The 16,853-nt window shown below is 44.0% G+C and overlaps 1 protein-coding gene across 1 annotated transcript; it reads left to right on the forward strand.

Moving 5' to 3' along the window:
- The first annotated feature begins 8,048 nt into the window (after positions 1-8,048).
- tspan1 (tetraspanin 1) lies at positions 8,049-15,532 on the forward strand. The gene is made up of 8 exons (XM_066692596.1): positions 8,049-8,192; positions 8,589-8,651; positions 10,758-10,964; positions 11,510-11,584; positions 13,032-13,130; positions 13,517-13,657; positions 13,963-14,046; positions 14,373-15,532. Exons 2-8 carry the CDS (start codon positions 8,595-8,597, stop codon positions 14,427-14,429), a joined length of 720 nt encoding a protein of 239 aa, XP_066548693.1. The 5' UTR covers positions 8,049-8,192; positions 8,589-8,594; the 3' UTR covers positions 14,430-15,532.
- The last annotated feature ends 1,321 nt before the right edge of the window (positions 15,533-16,853 follow it).

Here is a 16,853-nt window from a genome sequence, read left to right on the forward strand (position 1 = left end):
TGAATCAATGCCACGTAGAATTAAGGCAGTTCTGAAGGCGAAAGGGGGTCAAACACAGTATTAGTATGGTGTTCCTAATAATCCTTTAGGTGAGTGTATGTATTTTAAACGGCACAGCGTGACTCCCTTAACTTATTACTCTTACTACAGATTTGTAACGGCAAACGATACTTTTTGCCGTATTATTTATAATGTACTTATCAGACGTCCTTAACCAGGGCAAGTTACAGCTGAAACAAAATACACACGTTTCACGATTAATCATCCAGATACAATATAGCCGGTTATAAAGTGTGCACGTCTCAGTCATGGCGTTAATGGACGCATTTATTAAACCAGTCCTTAATGTTTTAGAGGGAAACCCAGATCTGCTGTATTTATTTATTCATTAATTTATCTTGTAAATGGACACGTTAACTGAATCGTGTTCGCCTTCACACTGACTGTCTCTGGATTGTCCTGCACACATTCACACAACACAGCCTGAACACCGGCCAGCTGTTCATACAATATAATACCATCGGCTGCTACGATCTGATTATTATCCTTCAGTTTATTGTAACTAGTCAGGTGCTGCACCGGTCCTGTGAAATCACAGTGTTTAATTCACTGATATTAACTGTAAATCATTGTTTCTGTACGTGGATTTCACTCCATGCTGCTAATAAACTGTAATTTCTTCGTGATCGCACAGGCACTTGAGATTATATCTTCCGACACAATGTGTCTGATCTCTGTATCTCCAGTCAAACACACTCCTCCGCTCTGATAGTGAATCGTGTCCTCAGTGGGCACGGACGCGTCCGGACGCTCAGCCAGTGGAAACGGGGCAAAAGTCAGTGAAGCGGAGGCCAGATCAACGCAACAACCACAACAAAGCAAAATCAATGCCTTACTACTCACACAAATGCGCGCTCAGTCTTACCCAAACTGCACCGCGATCCCCACAGAGGCGTACACTGGGCGTGGTGGACGTGCTGACGTCAACGTATGCGGCGCGGAGCTAAATGCGACACACTTCTGCGTCATCAGTCAGCGCCTTGACCTTTGACCGGGAAAGAAGCTATGCATTTTTATGTCAGATGTAGTTTGAAAGAATGGAGACTGCGGTAGCATTTGCACTGCTCCTCTTCCAAAGAACTTCCCCTGTCGCTGTATTTCAAAATAATAATAATAATAATAATAATAATAATAATAATAATAATAAATGATTTCTAATATAGTGTTTGCTTATATCATCTAATTGTATAACACTATATTTAAATCATGATTATAGATACATTTTATATTATCTATTTATATATAAAATTTCCTTAAATAATTCAAAATGGCGACCACAGTGCATCCACCCCACCAGGGAAGGTAATTTGAGCAAGTGTGATTTGAGTGCCAGTGTTTGGGAAATACAGTCGAAACGTTGCGCTTATGCGTCATTACACGGCCCACAGAGTTGTACCCTGGTACTCGCGGGCCAGTCAATGTTTCGATTTGTTCTAGTTGCCCCACATTTTCTTCCAGAACTAGGCCAGTTTCCTGTGTAAACCTGTCCCTAGGACCACATAGACCTGCGTGGCAAGGTTTCATTAAGGAAGAGTCTATGAGTCAGGGAATCTGACGTTATGTAACAATTCGATGTTTTTTCTTTTCTAGGACGGAGGGCAAGGGTTCGTAATGTTTGTGTGCTCTTTGCTCTGAGGTGCAGATGAACTTTGCACGATGGCTGAACTTCAGAAAGGCTTTTTCTCCTAATTTCCTAGAGAAACAAATGACTACACCACAGGGGGTGGTAAGGGAGGTGCAGTGTACCATAACTAACTCGCACAATGTTACTCTATCTCCAGCTTGGAAAGATTCCCGAGTGAAAGGAGGTTTTCTTTCCTAAAAAAAACAAAGCTTGCACACACAATCTGACTGTGGTGGACCCCGTCTTTCCCGCAGTGTCTCCAGATTGCATGCAGCTGTTGCTCTGAAAGACAAACGCCATCGCAGTGCCAAGGTATTCCTAACGAGAGGCGCTGGGGAGACGTGGGAGTGTAACGCAATACTTTCATTAATATCGCAGCGGACGATTAACGATTCACTGGCCCCATTTCAGAAATGACTTGGAATTCATTAGACAAATAAATGTGATGCTGTCAGTCAACGGGGGCTGCAGAGAAATCGCTTTTGTGAGCTTGGATTGTGTTTTAAGGTTTGATAAGCTACACCTATCATTTGCTCATCTGCAGGTAATTTTGTTTTAATGTATGAATAAACACATACACAATAAGTCATCTGCACCTACAAAGTTTGAAACGTGTTTTGACTTTCATGGCATCTGCCTGAATCTGAGAAACATAAACATGAAATACAGCAATCTGTGTTGTGGCCGGAGGGGACTTCCTCACAGTGTTTTATTGGTACACATAAACACTTAACACTGATATGTATTAGATGCAATAGCAATTCGTGTATAATTGCACCCTGCAGTTAAAAAGAGAAAAAAAAAATCCTACTGAACACAAGCTTCGAAGCACTGCTTGTTTTTGAAAGACTTGCTCTGAGCTGCACTTGTCTTTCATGAGTGGTATTGAGAAATGATTTATTTATAAAACCCTTGTTTCTTTGTGTAGCTGTTTTATTTTATTTTTGCAGCCCACTCTGTTCTCCAGGCAGGGATGAAAGATGTTGGTCCTTCTCTCCCACTATGACAAAGCAGGGGCCTGGGAAGGCCCTGGAGAAGCAGGCATCACACTGGGCTACAAAGGCACGGGTCAGGCACACACACACACACACACACACACACACTTCAGCAACATTTGGCATCACCTGGGATAGACGCAGCACATCACTTAACCGTGCGCTGGAGTGTATGTAACAAGGGGACATGGACAAGAACAAAACTTTCCTAATCTTAAATTGAAAAGATAAATAAATCCTGTGATGGTCATCGATCCAGCCGCAAAAGAAGAACCACAAAAATACATATATTTATGATTTCTGGAACAGCTAACGTCCTTTGGCTTGCACATGGAGACAACGACCATTTCTCTTGGATGTCAGCTTCATCAGCATTGTGGGCCAAAACCAGGCATGTGCTGACTGGAAACTGCGGTTATCTGGGAAGGTGAGATGTGGTTTACAAAATGCACCCTGGAATCACGTTTGACCCACACAGCGAAGTACAGAACTGCTGCCGTCAGAAGTGAGGCATGTCTTTCTAATTTGATGTTTAAGCAATATCTCTACTTAAGAGTTTGTGTGTGTGTGTGTGTGTGTGTGTGTGTGTGTGTAGATGCACTCAGATTTTTTTGGCAAGAGCTCCAGCTTCACAGCAGAATATATGATTAGCAAGATCACATTATAACCAGGTCAGCAAAGAATGCAATCGAATAAAGATACAATCTGGGAAAAACAAGCTATCAATCAGAGTGAAAATATCCACACACACACATATATATATATATATATATATATATATACACACACATATATAACACTCAAAACTGGGAAAGAAATACCCATCAAAGCTCCCGTTTTTCGTTAGCCCGACTCCCTACATTTTCTGTACCGATGTCATTTATCAAAAGGAGGGATTTTGAATGTACTGTGCCCGTCAGCAGTCACCTTTTAGGCATCCCAATTAACTCCTTTCTAAATGACGTTCGCCATATTAAAGTTAATGAGGCAGCGAGCCATCTGTTGAACAGAAAACCTGGGAGGACATTATCCTTTAAAGGGCAAGTGTGCACAATGCCACAAGGACAACAGCTCTCAAGGTGTGATCTCTGAAAGACAAAGGGGACGGGAAGAGCAGGAGCCATCCCAGATTTCTGCATTATAATGTATTCTCTTATATTTTTCATGCATGTATTTTATGGGTCTCATATTTCAAATATATTGTCCAATATATATGGTGATAGATATATGACATGATTAATGTTGCTCATCTGACTCTGTGTGTCTAATAAATTTAAAACATATTTTACTGATGTACTGACTGCGGCTTTAAATTAAATTGTAATTCTAAATGACTCCACGGTTTCAGTTTATTTATTTATCTCTTTCTCAACGCACTCAGTCGCTTTCACGTCTCATTTTTCCTCCTCTGTCCCGCAGCCACATTGGGGGTGTCTGGTGACCGGCCGTTGGGGCTGTTTCTAGCTGCCCCAAAGTCATCCCACTGCCAAATTGCTCATATTGTGTCAGAAGAAATCGGCCGCAGCATCGTGCAAGTGTCACATTCCCACAAGCTCGCATGTCAGAGGAAATCTCTCTCTGGGGATCACCTTCCCTCGTTCCCGAGCTCATTTAACGACAAAGACGATGTCAGGAGAAGAATGGCTGATTGCCGCGCTCCTGCTCCAGGCAGCCTCTGGGCCCAAACCCAAATCTCTGTCTCTTTAAAGGCTGTAGGTAACAAAACACAGATTTCTGAGCCGCTCGTCAGTCTTGCCGTTTGATTACGCACGCTGTCTCGTGTCAGTTTCTTTTGGTAGATGTTAGAGCATTAAAACACACACTCTGGCAAGTGGAAAGTAAAGCTACTGCTGCTGTCCGTGCCCTGCAGCTATTTGAAATGAAACATACCAGCGCTGTACATCACACAAGTCACAAAGCCTCCGCCAGTCGGGAAGAATCGTCCCCAACAACTACATTTGCAATTTATTTGTTTTGTTTTTACAGCACAGGCCATCATTTCGAGCACGTTGTCTACAGGTTTTATTTATTTACCATTTCTTTAGAGAGATACATCTCCAGTTTATTGCATTGTTTGAATCACGGCACCACTTCTGCAAGGCTGTAACTAAAACTAAATTCATTCGCAGCCCGTGAGAGGATGACAATAAAACAAACAAAAGATAGATAATAAATGTTTGAATGGAAATGCAAGGTTAAATTGATTTCCCCTCGGATTATTTCATCTGTGAAACTTTGTGGCAGCTCCGCCACAGACTGCTGCATTTCAGTTTTCCTTTGTTTCAGTTTTCAAGAAAAGGAAGAAAGAAAAAGAGAAACCTGTAGATACAGAGGTGATTAATGTTGGCTCATCTATCTCCCTTGTTCTGTCCCTGGAAACAAAATAAAATACTTGCTAATCTTTCAACACATTAACCTTTTGCAGACGGGCTGTGTTATTGCTTATTATAACAGTTTAATGAGGAGCTTTACATGCACGATAAAAAGGGGGGGGGGAGAGAGAAAGTCACCGGCGGCGGGAGAGACAAAGGGAGTTCTGCTGTCGTTCATTGTGCGGCGGGTCTGTGCGCATATTTAGATCTGCCCATCTGCATGAAGGATGGCGGGGCTGCAGCAGATCTGCTCCAGAGCTCCCCGGCTGGTACTTAACATTTCCTCAGGTGATGGGGGGATGGGGGTCGTTAAAGACAGTCATGCGTAATTCTCATCTCCGGGCACCAAAGCCATTTTTTGCATGAGAGCCCTCGTCTGGCAATCAGTGCGGTCCGGTGGTGGGGAGGGGGACCGGGATTGGACAGAAACCATCCAGTCTGAGATTAACCAGCACGAAAGAAAGACAAAGAAAAGGACAGAAAAACAAAAGATGAAGCAAAATAGACAGACAGACAGACAGGCAGCCAGATAGACAGATAGAGATTATGAAAAAGAACATCCTGCAGAAATGGCTTTGTGTGAAATACTACGAATAACGGCAATCCATTCAATGTGATAAGAAGGAGAGGAGATAGTATTATTTGTATTACAAATGTTAGTATGTTACAAATCTGAAGCAAGGCTGCCAAGTAGTGCTGTAATCTCAAAGGTTAATGACCATTTGCTGGAAACGTAACAGGATGAGTTACAATAATTGTCAGAAGAGACGACGCAATTACAGAGAGCGGCGGAATGAAGGTCCCTTAAAAGCAATTAAAGAGAGAGAGAGAGAGAGAGAGAGAGAGAGAGAGAGAGAGAGGGCGGCTGTGCGGACAGAAGCCAGATGCAAATCCTGGACTTAGAAAAGAAAGCCTGTAATTACCCAGGAACAAAGGAGCACCGAGAGCTGTGCATCCACCCTGCCCTGCCCTGCCCTGCTGCATCAATCACAAACTGTGCTCACTCTTATATCTGAGCAGATGTGCAGCGTTTCTCTGTCCTCTGTCAGCATGCGATGGCCAGGCCATGGTCTATGACTGAGCTGCTCTCAATTAAGCAGCAGGGGACTTCTTCCAAAACCTGCAACCTCCCCAGGACTCACAACACTACCAGTGGTAAATAATGCTCTTCAGATACGGAACGGCATTTGACAATAGTGCACTGGGGGAAATTGAACACATCGCAAGCAAATTAATCCGCAATACACACGCTACCTTCCTTTGTTGCCCTGGCCGTGCAGTCGCTGCAGTATTGCCCCTGGCCCCCTGCATGTTGGCAATTTCCACAGGTCAGGTATTTTCTGACATGCATTTCTTTTGCAATGATTTCCTACATGTACAGTGTATCCGCAGGCGCCTGGCTTTGTGGTGATGCATGTTTAACCCTCTTATTTTCACCTTTGTCTTTCCTAATGGAGAGAGGCCAATATGTGGTTGGTTGGGAGTTCACCAGGATCTCTTTTGTGCCCCTCAGCGCATAACTAGTCAGTCCTTCACTCATTAACATTAACAGCCACGTCTCTGTGGAGCTGAAGTTGTAGATAAATGACCCACGTGTCTGTCCTGGAGGTGTTGGGGGGTAATATCGAGCCTAAGCACCTCATTAAAGGCGGAAAACTGTTTAACCAGGCCGCGGTATTTCCACAAGTGTTACAGCGGGAAAAGTAGCGCAGTAATTATTTCGAAACTGCTCTAGAATGCAAGATTATTAACTCGTTTAATATCTAATGAACCCTGGCAGGTGCTCCTCTCAATGAGATTAAGGGCTCTGGGGTTAATGGTGGTATTGGCGAGATTGTCATAACTCATAATGGGGCCATTAAAGGGATATTATGGATATGGCCCCGTCTGAGGGATTTAACGCCAGCAAGGTGGCATTGGATGGTGTATAATTTTTCATGTGATTTTACTGCCTGTAGGATCTTGCACAATGTGAGAGGAATTTAAATGCTGCTCAGGGAAGAGGAGACTGGGTCACTAATCTCAGCGGAGGAGCCAAGCCGGGCCCCCAGGGGTCACTATCTGCGGAGCAGGTGGCCTGCGTCCTTCATGACCAACAGATCCCTACCTGAGGTTGAACTTTCACATCATCTGACACACACACAGACACCCCTTCTTCATTCAATAAGGCTGGAAAAATACATTAAATACATAATTATAATAATCATGATGATTACAGCTTGCAGTTGGAGAGCAAATCAGACACTGCAGTCAAACACAACCTTCCAAGTCTTCTCCATCACCCAAGTCATTCGGGTAGCACACAGACGAGATTGCGAGGAGTACGACAGTAGAATGGGGCTTTACCGCCCTCTGGTGGCGACGTGGTGGAAATGGCAATACAAACCCTGGCTGCAAGAGATCCCAGCTGAATGTAAAAGACAGGGCAGATCTGAAAGCGTGGCTGAAGACCGTTTAGGCCAAGGATAGTCACCTCACAAGAACTCCTGGTTTCTGTGTTTTGCAAGCCCTAATAAATTAATTGATTAATTGGAAAAAGAACACACCCATCTGATGCATTGTGGCCCTCCAGAGATAGGGCTGGGCACCGCCTGGTGTATCCGGCAGCACCGATCACAGGCCGGTACTGATATAATTATCAGGGGCAACGTCACACATGGCCAGATAAGGTTGTGTCAGACTGCCCAGTTTCGATTCCCTCCGTTTCAGTTGCTCTCGGAGGCAAAGTTGCACGAATGTTATGCACAATCCCAACTGCTGCTGTGGACTGGGCATCTTTTGTGCCCTAAATCAAACACAACCCTGTGGTCTTGAGCAACACTGAAGACTGAGTGTGTTCGGTATCCGCATACTTTATATTGGTAACATGAATTCTGTGTGTTTAATGTCTGATAGCCAGTTTTGTGTTTGCAGAACCTGTCCTGGTCTGTAGGGGGCAGAGGACTGTTACCGGAGAGCGAACGCACACCTGCCGGGAGTCACTCCACCCCTTCCCAACCCCACCCAGCTGGGAATAAGGAGCCCGAGAACAGAGAGCAATTCAGCCCAGATCCCAGCATTCAGAGATCGGTTTCGCTACGGACAAGGACCTCCTGAGTATCTGCCCAACTTTTTACTGATCTACAGGCTCAAAGTAACAAGGTAGGATGAGTTATATGGAAGTCCATCTCTCTCTCTCTCTCTCTCTCTCTCTCTCTGTTCTGTATAAATATTGTACTAGATGTATAAACTGGTTGACTAATTGACTGATTGATTTTTAATTTATTTTCTTGTTTTTATTTGACAATTAAGGTGTACCATCTTTACCGTTCAACTCTCCACTTTCTGTCACAGTGGTGTACAGTCAGTAGTTCCTGGAAAAGGAAAAAGGACCTTATAAATGAACTACTGTATTTCTATTAGTCGTTAAAATAAAAGTCTACTTAATTTGTCGATTAGGTTACTCACAAAACTGTTCCACTTCATAAATAGTTTATGTGACCATGTTGGATGTATTTTGTGAATTATTAAGTCCTAAATGTGGTTGTCTCTCTGCAGGTTAAGATGGGGTGCTTCACTTTTATCCGAGTTTTGATGGTGCTATTCAACCTCATTATCTTTGTAAGTACAATTAACTGTGTGTGTGTGTGTGTGTGTGTGTGTGTGTGTGTGTGAGAGAGAGAGAGAGAGAGAGAGAGAGAGAGAATGAAAAAAAGTCCTGTGACTGGTCCACTCCTTATTAAATCTATTTGGAAAGCTCTAGCTCTAGTCTATCTAGCGATCTGTGCGGATAATCGGTGATGTGTACACAACACACAGATTTTGCAATAGAAATCAACTTCCTTAAAATCAATTGGATTCCATGTGTCTGAAGTGGCCCGGCTGACTACACAATACTGGCAGCACCGCCTGGGTATCGTGATGAACGGGCCGAACAGGACATGACATCGCGGCAGAAGTCTGGTTTGACCAACAATCAGCCCAGAACACAGAAAGGCCAGATTCGATTTTCACCTCCAGATCGATCCGCAGTTCAGAACGGACGCAACTCAATTATTAATCCTAAGATTTTGAAGAATCAACGCAATAGTCCGATGGATCATTTGTTATTAGAAACTACTCGGGTGAATACAGGATTGCGCACGCACAGACAGCGACACTGGGCCTTTTCATAAGACAAAATTAAGGCTCTCATCGAAGTTTTACTAATTTTACTACAGTGAACTAATCAGAAGGCCCAGATTCATTTTCATCCCTCAAGGGAGAGAAACGTGCGAACGGACGGCGTGTCGAATCGATACACAATTGCGGTTCATCCCGATGTACAGTCTTAGGAGGCTGATAATGAAAGGGTTTGATTGATGCTTTGATGCCTCTTACATTTACTGCCATGTACATAGATCCCTCCCCACCCCCATCTCTTTCTTACATCTCTTTCTATTTTTAATGAGGTTTGGAACAATTCATTGTTTCTCACTGAGCTCAACATCCCCAACCGAATGCGTTTCAGTTCTTTATTTTGGGGCGATCCTGATTTACATGTAATCTGTGCCAGGTGTATTTCTTTTCTGACACACAAAGTGCTTCAAATGCGACATTCGATCAAAGGATTCCCGGGAAGAAGGATGTGCCAGGACCAATTATTAGAGGGGAAAGAAACCATTTCTGGACTTGGAGCAGCAAACAATACGCTTGTCATGTTTGATTTGTGGAAAGGTGCGGCGATTATGAAGAGGAGATGAAAAGAAAAGAAAAAAAATCAGTGCATTTGGCACCACGTACACCAGCATCGCCCTGATATTCTCCAGCAGAAGCTATGAATACACCCCAGAACAGGAAAATGTGTCTATTATATATTTTTGATTGCACACTCTCTGTGAAAGGCTGACAGTAATGGATTTGCATTAAGGGAAATACCAGGTTCCAAAGAAGCATGCATGGATGAAACGTTTTGCCACCTGAAATCTGACCGCTAGTTGTCAATGTCTGTTGGGCAATATAGAATCATCACACACACACACACACACACACACACACACACACACAATTGTAATTGAAAACATTAATGACATAAATCAGATGCAGCTTCTTGTCCGGGAACGGATTATTAAAATTAGACCCCACAGTAGAAACTAGACTCAGATTACAACAAAACATGGCAAACAAACTGCACAGGAGAGGAGGCGGTCAAACTTGATTGTCAACTCTTCACCGTTCAAGCGTTCGTCTCAAAGCTTAAAACTTACAAAGCCGTTAGCAGAGAGTTCAGCCCTTTTAAGGAGGAAGTGGTTACCCGAGAACCACGACCCGAGAAAGCTCAATAAAAGTCTCCACCTATAATCTCGTTGTGAACTGGCCAATCAGACTTCCTTCTTTAGCAAGGAAACCATGGAACAAATGTCAACTTTATATATTTTTGCATTCTTAAGACACCCACAGGTGGTAACAGAAGGAGTCAAAGCATTTTCCCTTAAGACGTTTTTTGCTTACAGTAAAACAGTGATAAGACCAGTACACGGATCATATGATGTAACTGTTTGTGACGCAAGTGAGGACAGTTAAACCACCTGCAGAAAAACCTGTTTTTGTTTTGTGTTTCATTCTTTGCATGTGGACAAATTTTTTCCTTCACTTGGAAACAACTGGGGTGTGGCTGTGATGTGTTGCGTGTGTGTGTATGTGCAGTTCCCGTTTGCGTCCTTACCTCTCCTTTGCTTTTCCGTGCAGCTGGGGGGGGCTGTCCTGCTGGCCATGGGGATCTGGGTGAGCGTGGACGGGACCTCCTTCCTGAAGGTCATGGGGTCCATCTCCCCGCAAGTCACTCAGTTCGTCAACGTGGGCTACTTCTGCATCGCCATCGGCGCTGTCCTCGTCCTGCTGGGCTTCCTCGGCTGCTGCGGGGCCAAGAAGGAGAGCAAGTGCCTGCTGATAATGGTACGAGCAGCTCCCGGGTATCTCGGGTCTTGGTTCTCAAATACTGGAGCTCAGCAGTGACCAGACCGAGGCCCACAGGCTGCGTAACGCATCTCCTCAAAGGGTATCTTTGTGGCACATGATATTAAAAGACTCTAGCATCTCTCATGATGCTGTTTCACACTCAGTATAAAGCACTAGATTAAAAGGTAAAGCCAGTTCACCCTACTGGGGCTCTTTGGGTAACATCGATCGCCAACTTGGCACCTAAACCCTGGTGGTCCGAGCGTCTCTGTGCCGGCAGCTTTGGAGACGGGACACGTTCAGCTTGGGGACAGTCCCCTTCCTAGGTCATTTCCTGTGAACGTCCACCAGCAGGACCTTGCCCGTGCTGAAACCGGCCCGCCTGCTCTTCACAAGGTGCTCCAGTGTTTGAGAAGATTATCTAGATCAAATACTCTCCCAGGGCAGTGAATGTCATGTATAACCACCTTTGACCTGGAAGTAGTTCTGCTCCCCAGTCAACTGTGTCCATCAGGTTGATTCCTCTCTCTCTCCTCTTCCAGTTTTTTACCATCGTCCTGATCATTTTCATCGCTGAAGTGGCGGCTGCTGTCGTGGCTCTGGTCTACTCCTCGTTTGTAAGTCTCCCCTCAACCACACCACCCCCACCTTCCATCTTTTCCTTACGTTCATATATATATAAAACTTTTTGTTATTTTATCTCAAAGTAAATTGTCATCCGATTCCGGCCTCGTTAAATTACTGCATCTCTGCCTGGCTCAGTACGAACGCGACTCAATGACTCCCAGATTGCTTCGGGGGACGCGCGACAGCTCTTACTTTGAGCAATTTATTACATCTGAATATTGAGGTCCCAGCATTTTATATGCAAAGTAGGCTATTTACATGTAAATGTTTCCCCATTTTCTGAAATGTAAAATAATTACCACATTTCAAATGAGGTATGTAATGGAGGTAAAAACCCTCTAATAAAGAAAATAAAACCTGTTTCCAATAAAAAAATTAATTCAAGGCCCAGGAAGCAATCTTGCCTAATCCAGGAAACATCGGAGCTGCAGCATCAAGCTAATGTGATCAGTGAATGGGTTTCGAATGGGATTCACATTTGTTTATGAGTTTTATCCCACAATTGGTTACGTTTGCAGTATTTGCACCCCATTCAATTTAAATCCCAGATGGTGGCAAAGCGAGCGAGGTGCCCCGGTTTTGGGAGAATCCCATGGACCCTCATCCACTTGCCAAATGAATGCGATTTGTATAGTAAATAATCATTTCACGCCTAGCCAAATCAGCGCTGACATCTTGGCAGCTTCTGACGCTGCCCTCTGTCACCCATCAACATGTAAATTATGGATTTTTATTTATAATTGTTTGTCTTCAATTGGTGGGAACAAAATGGAGGTGGTGTGTGTATAGTTATGAGATTTGTGTATCATTATTGGAAATCAGACATGAACTGGGCAAGTATACGAACAAGGTCTTTCTATAGTGGAAACTCACTTGAATGAAATATAACACAGAGAGAGAGTGTGTTTGTGCATTTCATATGTAATTCTACGGTTATCTTACCTTTTTATGTCCTGCAAAGTCTCAGGGAATAACCTGGGAGTTTCACTGACAGGCATTGATGAATGAGCCAGCGCTTAATAGCGTGTCTGAGCCGAGCCTCGTCACTAGACTCTGGAGGGAGCGTTAATGGTGGCTTGTCTCCCTCTCCCCACGGACCTCTGTCCACGCGAGCTTACTGTGGCAGCGTGTCACACAGACCAACTAATCAAACTGTGCAGCAACGCTTACATCAATCCAAATGGCTGTACACGGAGTGTGTCCATTTGAATACAGAACACGGAGATAAACTTATTTCATGGGTTGCAATTTCTGAAAAGGAATTCTTCTGTCGATTGACGCGTTACGGTTTGTCTGCCACGGTTATTAAATAACCTTAGAGCTCAAAAGGGGCTGTATTAATTTACTTATTATTAATTATTGTATTAAGCACTCTTTTGAGACATCGCTGCCCTTGGAGGCTCGCTGCTGAATAACCTCTCTGTGTTTGGCACCCAGGCAGACAGTCTCCTGAAGGCGTGGGCCGGCCCAGCCCTGCAGACTCAGTACGGGAAAGACAAAGACGTGACTCAGATATGGAACACCACGATGCAAGAGGTAAGGGGCCGGCGCGTCGCGCACCTCTCACATGCACCCCGCCGGGCAGACGTGCTTCTCGTTGTTCTCCCAGTCCACTTACTCTGTTCAAAAGGGGCAAATCTAGTAAGTAACTAAGTATGCAAAGTTTACTTTACTTTCCAAATTATTGGGACAATGGCAGTATTTAATTGCAACCTGCTCCTGGTAGAAAGAACACAGAACTTACTGATAAAGATCTAATTTCAACTCGATGCATTATCCTTTATGGTCAAAGTTATTGTAATACATGTGTCTGAAACATGACTTTTTTTGTCTAGTTTTTTCGTTCTGCATTCGGGGATCTTGCACGCTTGTCTTTTATTCCAGCGATTTTGTACAAATAATTCCTCTTTGTTGCTTTTTAGTTGAAGTGCTGCGGTTTAGATGGCTACGGGGACTTCAACAATTCTGTATATTACAACACCAATGGAAAAAAATACCCCCCCTACTGCTGCAACCAGAACTCTGTTTGCACCCTGGACCAAGCAAAAAGCAGTAACATAGAGGTGAGAGGAAGGGTTGTGGTATGAGCCAACCTGCAGCGATGGCGAGCCCAGGCTGAAAACAGGCTTGCGTTGTGACCTGGTGATCTTCAGGAGGCTGGGTAGAACTAGAATAGACACAGGGCATATGTGTGGAAGTGAAGAAGAGTGTGGGCATGCTCATTTCCCCACAAATGGATTAAAAAACAACTTGCAATGACCAAAGGGGAAGGGAAGCCACCTGAGGTGCCCACAAAGTTGATCTCCACTGATCTTCCACTGTGTCCGTGTGCGGCGACTCACTGTGTCGTGTCTCTTCTGCTTTTCAGGGATGTTTCCCGCAGCTTTTAATAACCATCAAAAAGTACGCGAACATCGTCGGAGGCATTGCTGCTGGCATCTGCGCTCTTGAGGTAAGAGGCATGTTGGCTTGCCCCAGGATGCACCGGGACTCGGTGCAGAGCGCAATCGACAGTCTAAATTAATACGCAGCAGGGCTCGAACAATTTGGTGTTAAATACCCCGAGTCGATAAGGAGTCAATTCCAGAACAGCACAGAGGTTTCCGGAACAGTGTTGCGGAGTTCCAGAATTATTGCGGTTACATCCGTGTTTGGTGTGAAGTTTTATTTTCATGATGATTTGACAGTTTAGAAAATCACCCCACTAAATAAAATGTGTTGTTGAATGGACTCGGGTATTGGGTATCTAATATATACATTGTTTTTCTCCCGTTGCAGCTGGCGGCGATGGTGGTGTCCATGTACCTCTACTGTCACATTGACAATAAAGAATGAGCCACAGCCCTGCATGAGGAGAGCGAGAGTCTGAAAACCAAACCTAACCGCGCACCCTAGATAAGCCCCATGTCTGTCCTTACGATTCTCAATAAACAAAAATCAATCCGAGTCGACACCTGCACAGCACTGCGCAAATCACTGCACACCCGTCTCTCACCAGATACAGAAACAGAAACAAGGCCTTATAAAAGCAGACTAATTTAATCATTGATGTCATTATATATAATAATATAATATTCGCTGCAGGTGTTGGTTTCGAGTATTTCTACTCCCTCCACTACTTTTAAAATTTTACTTAGTGCTTTTAGAAAACATCAGTTAGTCTAAAACAGCGTCATGTGGCCGGCGGTGCGATTTACACTCTGAAGGAGAAGTGAAGCACCAGCACACGTATGAAGAGGTCTGATACAGGAAAACTCCCCCTGCCGACATATGTAGAGTAGAAAAGATTCTCAGAGACGTGAAGAGAACCTCAACAGCCCCCCACCTCCCCTCACAGGTTATATCAGCAAAGACAATCTTCACTGCTACGGTTGAAAACTACGAATGCCCACGAGTTCAGCAAGGGCTCCACAGTCCGAGGTTCAAGTCCCAGCATGCCCCACAGCAGCACCTCCAGGAGGAAAGCCGTCTGGCCAGGATGCTGCACATTTAATGAAGATGACCCTTCTGATTTCAGTTGAGGAGAAACGGACCAGGCGCTTCCTGCTTCTGGTGCTTTCTGTAAGGATGTTGAGGCTTCAGACGGGAAGACTTCCACTTCTATGACTTCTGAGTTTTAAAGCTGGCCGCTGTTTTCTCCTTCTATGTCGGTTTTTGAACACCACCTCATACTTTATGATCATAAGGGTTAGTTGTGTAAAATCATTCTGCTTTCAAATCAATTGTTTACAAAGTGCCAACCTTGATGTGCCAAGACGTGGGTCAACTGTTCTTGCACGAAAACCTGCACACGCTGTCCACCAACCAACCAATCAATTCATTGACTAATGTGATCAGTTTTTATATTCTGCAAACTTTAGATGTATTATTGTGTACATGACTGCATTATGAGAGAAATGTTTCTATTTAATATTATAAATAAAATAAGTCAATTATGATCTTGTTTCCTTATTTCTGGTTTACAGACCAAGGGAAGGGGAACGGGTTTCGGGGAAACACTGAGCACAAGTCTCTCCTCAATAGGCCACACCCAGAAGCAGCCTCCTCTTAACAACAGTTGCTGTTTGAAGCTGACCATTACCTTTGTCCTTAAGACTGGCACCGTTTCAAAGACTGATTTCTGAACCATTGAAGCACAAGTAAGAGGAATGTTCCGGCTCACCAATCTACTAAAATATTTGCATTGCGATAAACCGGCCAAATGAAATGCTTGCTGGGTATCGATAGCTTATCTGTGCAGTTCTCTCAGAAACCCCGCATGCTTAATTTCAGAGTCTCTAGGCTGTGCAGTTTGCAAACATTTGCATTTCAGTGCTGCTGCTTTATTTATTTTGCGGTAAACGGGGAGATGGAAACTCTTTAAAAGCCTCGTCAGGTAGATTACAAAGTTAAAGAAAGACTTTGCATAAACACTTTGCTACAGTATAGATATACAGATACCCCAAGTCAAATACAAAATATTTTTCTAAGAACGATGACTCAAAATGCAGTGAAATGGAAACCTAACAACTAAACTATACAAAGCCCTGCTGCACATGTCACCACATCATGACAATGTGATCCTGAGCATGTTATTGGTTCAGTGTTTTTTGTTCTTAGTTCTTGGTTGGTGGGTCACTTACAGACGTCCCATTCTTGTTCTCATTGTTCTGCACGAGTTTCGGGCGTCAAAGCAGACGCCTCCTTCTCCCCCCGTCCCTTGCTCAGAGCTCATTGTCTAACCTCTCCCCGTGTGTGGTTGGCTAACAGCTGTTTTCTCAGAGGTATCCATGACAGCTGAGTTAAAAATGGGAGAAAAATAAGGATTGGGATCAGACGCTTTGGCGTTTACCTTACATTAAAGGTGTTCCTTTGAGTCGTGGGCAAATATTGACACACCCAGGCCTGTCAGAAAGCGTTAAATGGAAAAGGTAGAGAAGCTGGGGAAACAAAGCACAGAGCTTTTGTTTCTGTCCTCTTGACAAAGCGCTCTGCTTGCAGCAAATCAAACAGAGAGCGGTGCTCCCGAAAAAGACAAAATAAATGCCCTAAATGCAGTGTAGTTCCTGGAGCGGCTTATTGGTAGAAAATAGATCTGACACCCCATCCTTCGTCCCTAGGGCCGTGCTTTTGGGAAGGACAAAACTGAAGTAAAATCACAAATTACAAAATTGGACAGGTTATTCTCGCAAAACTAGACGTAATGAAGAATAGTATTGATCATGGAGGAACTTGAAAACTATGGGGAATTGGGCACTTTGACCCCTTGTTATTATAGGA

This window comes from Amia ocellicauda, chromosome 19 (genome assembly GCF_036373705.1).
Source record: "Amia ocellicauda isolate fAmiCal2 chromosome 19, fAmiCal2.hap1, whole genome shotgun sequence".
Classification (NCBI taxonomy): Eukaryota; Metazoa; Chordata; class Actinopteri; order Amiiformes; family Amiidae; genus Amia; species Amia ocellicauda.

What these genes read in the sequence shown, in the direction of transcription:
- tspan1 (XM_066692596.1), top strand. Translation starts at nt 8,595, where the DNA reads ATGGGGTGCTTCACTTTTATCCGAGTTTTGATGGTGCTATTCAACCTC. An exon ending in GGAACACCACGATGCAAGAG is followed by an intron (nt 13,131 to 13,516) that starts GTAAGGGGCCGG and finishes GTTGCTTTTTAG; the next exon opens with TTGAAGTGCTGCGGTTTAGA. An exon ending in CTGGCATCTGCGCTCTTGAG is followed by an intron (nt 14,047 to 14,372) that starts GTAAGAGGCATG and finishes CTCCCGTTGCAG; the next exon opens with CTGGCGGCGATGGTGGTGTC.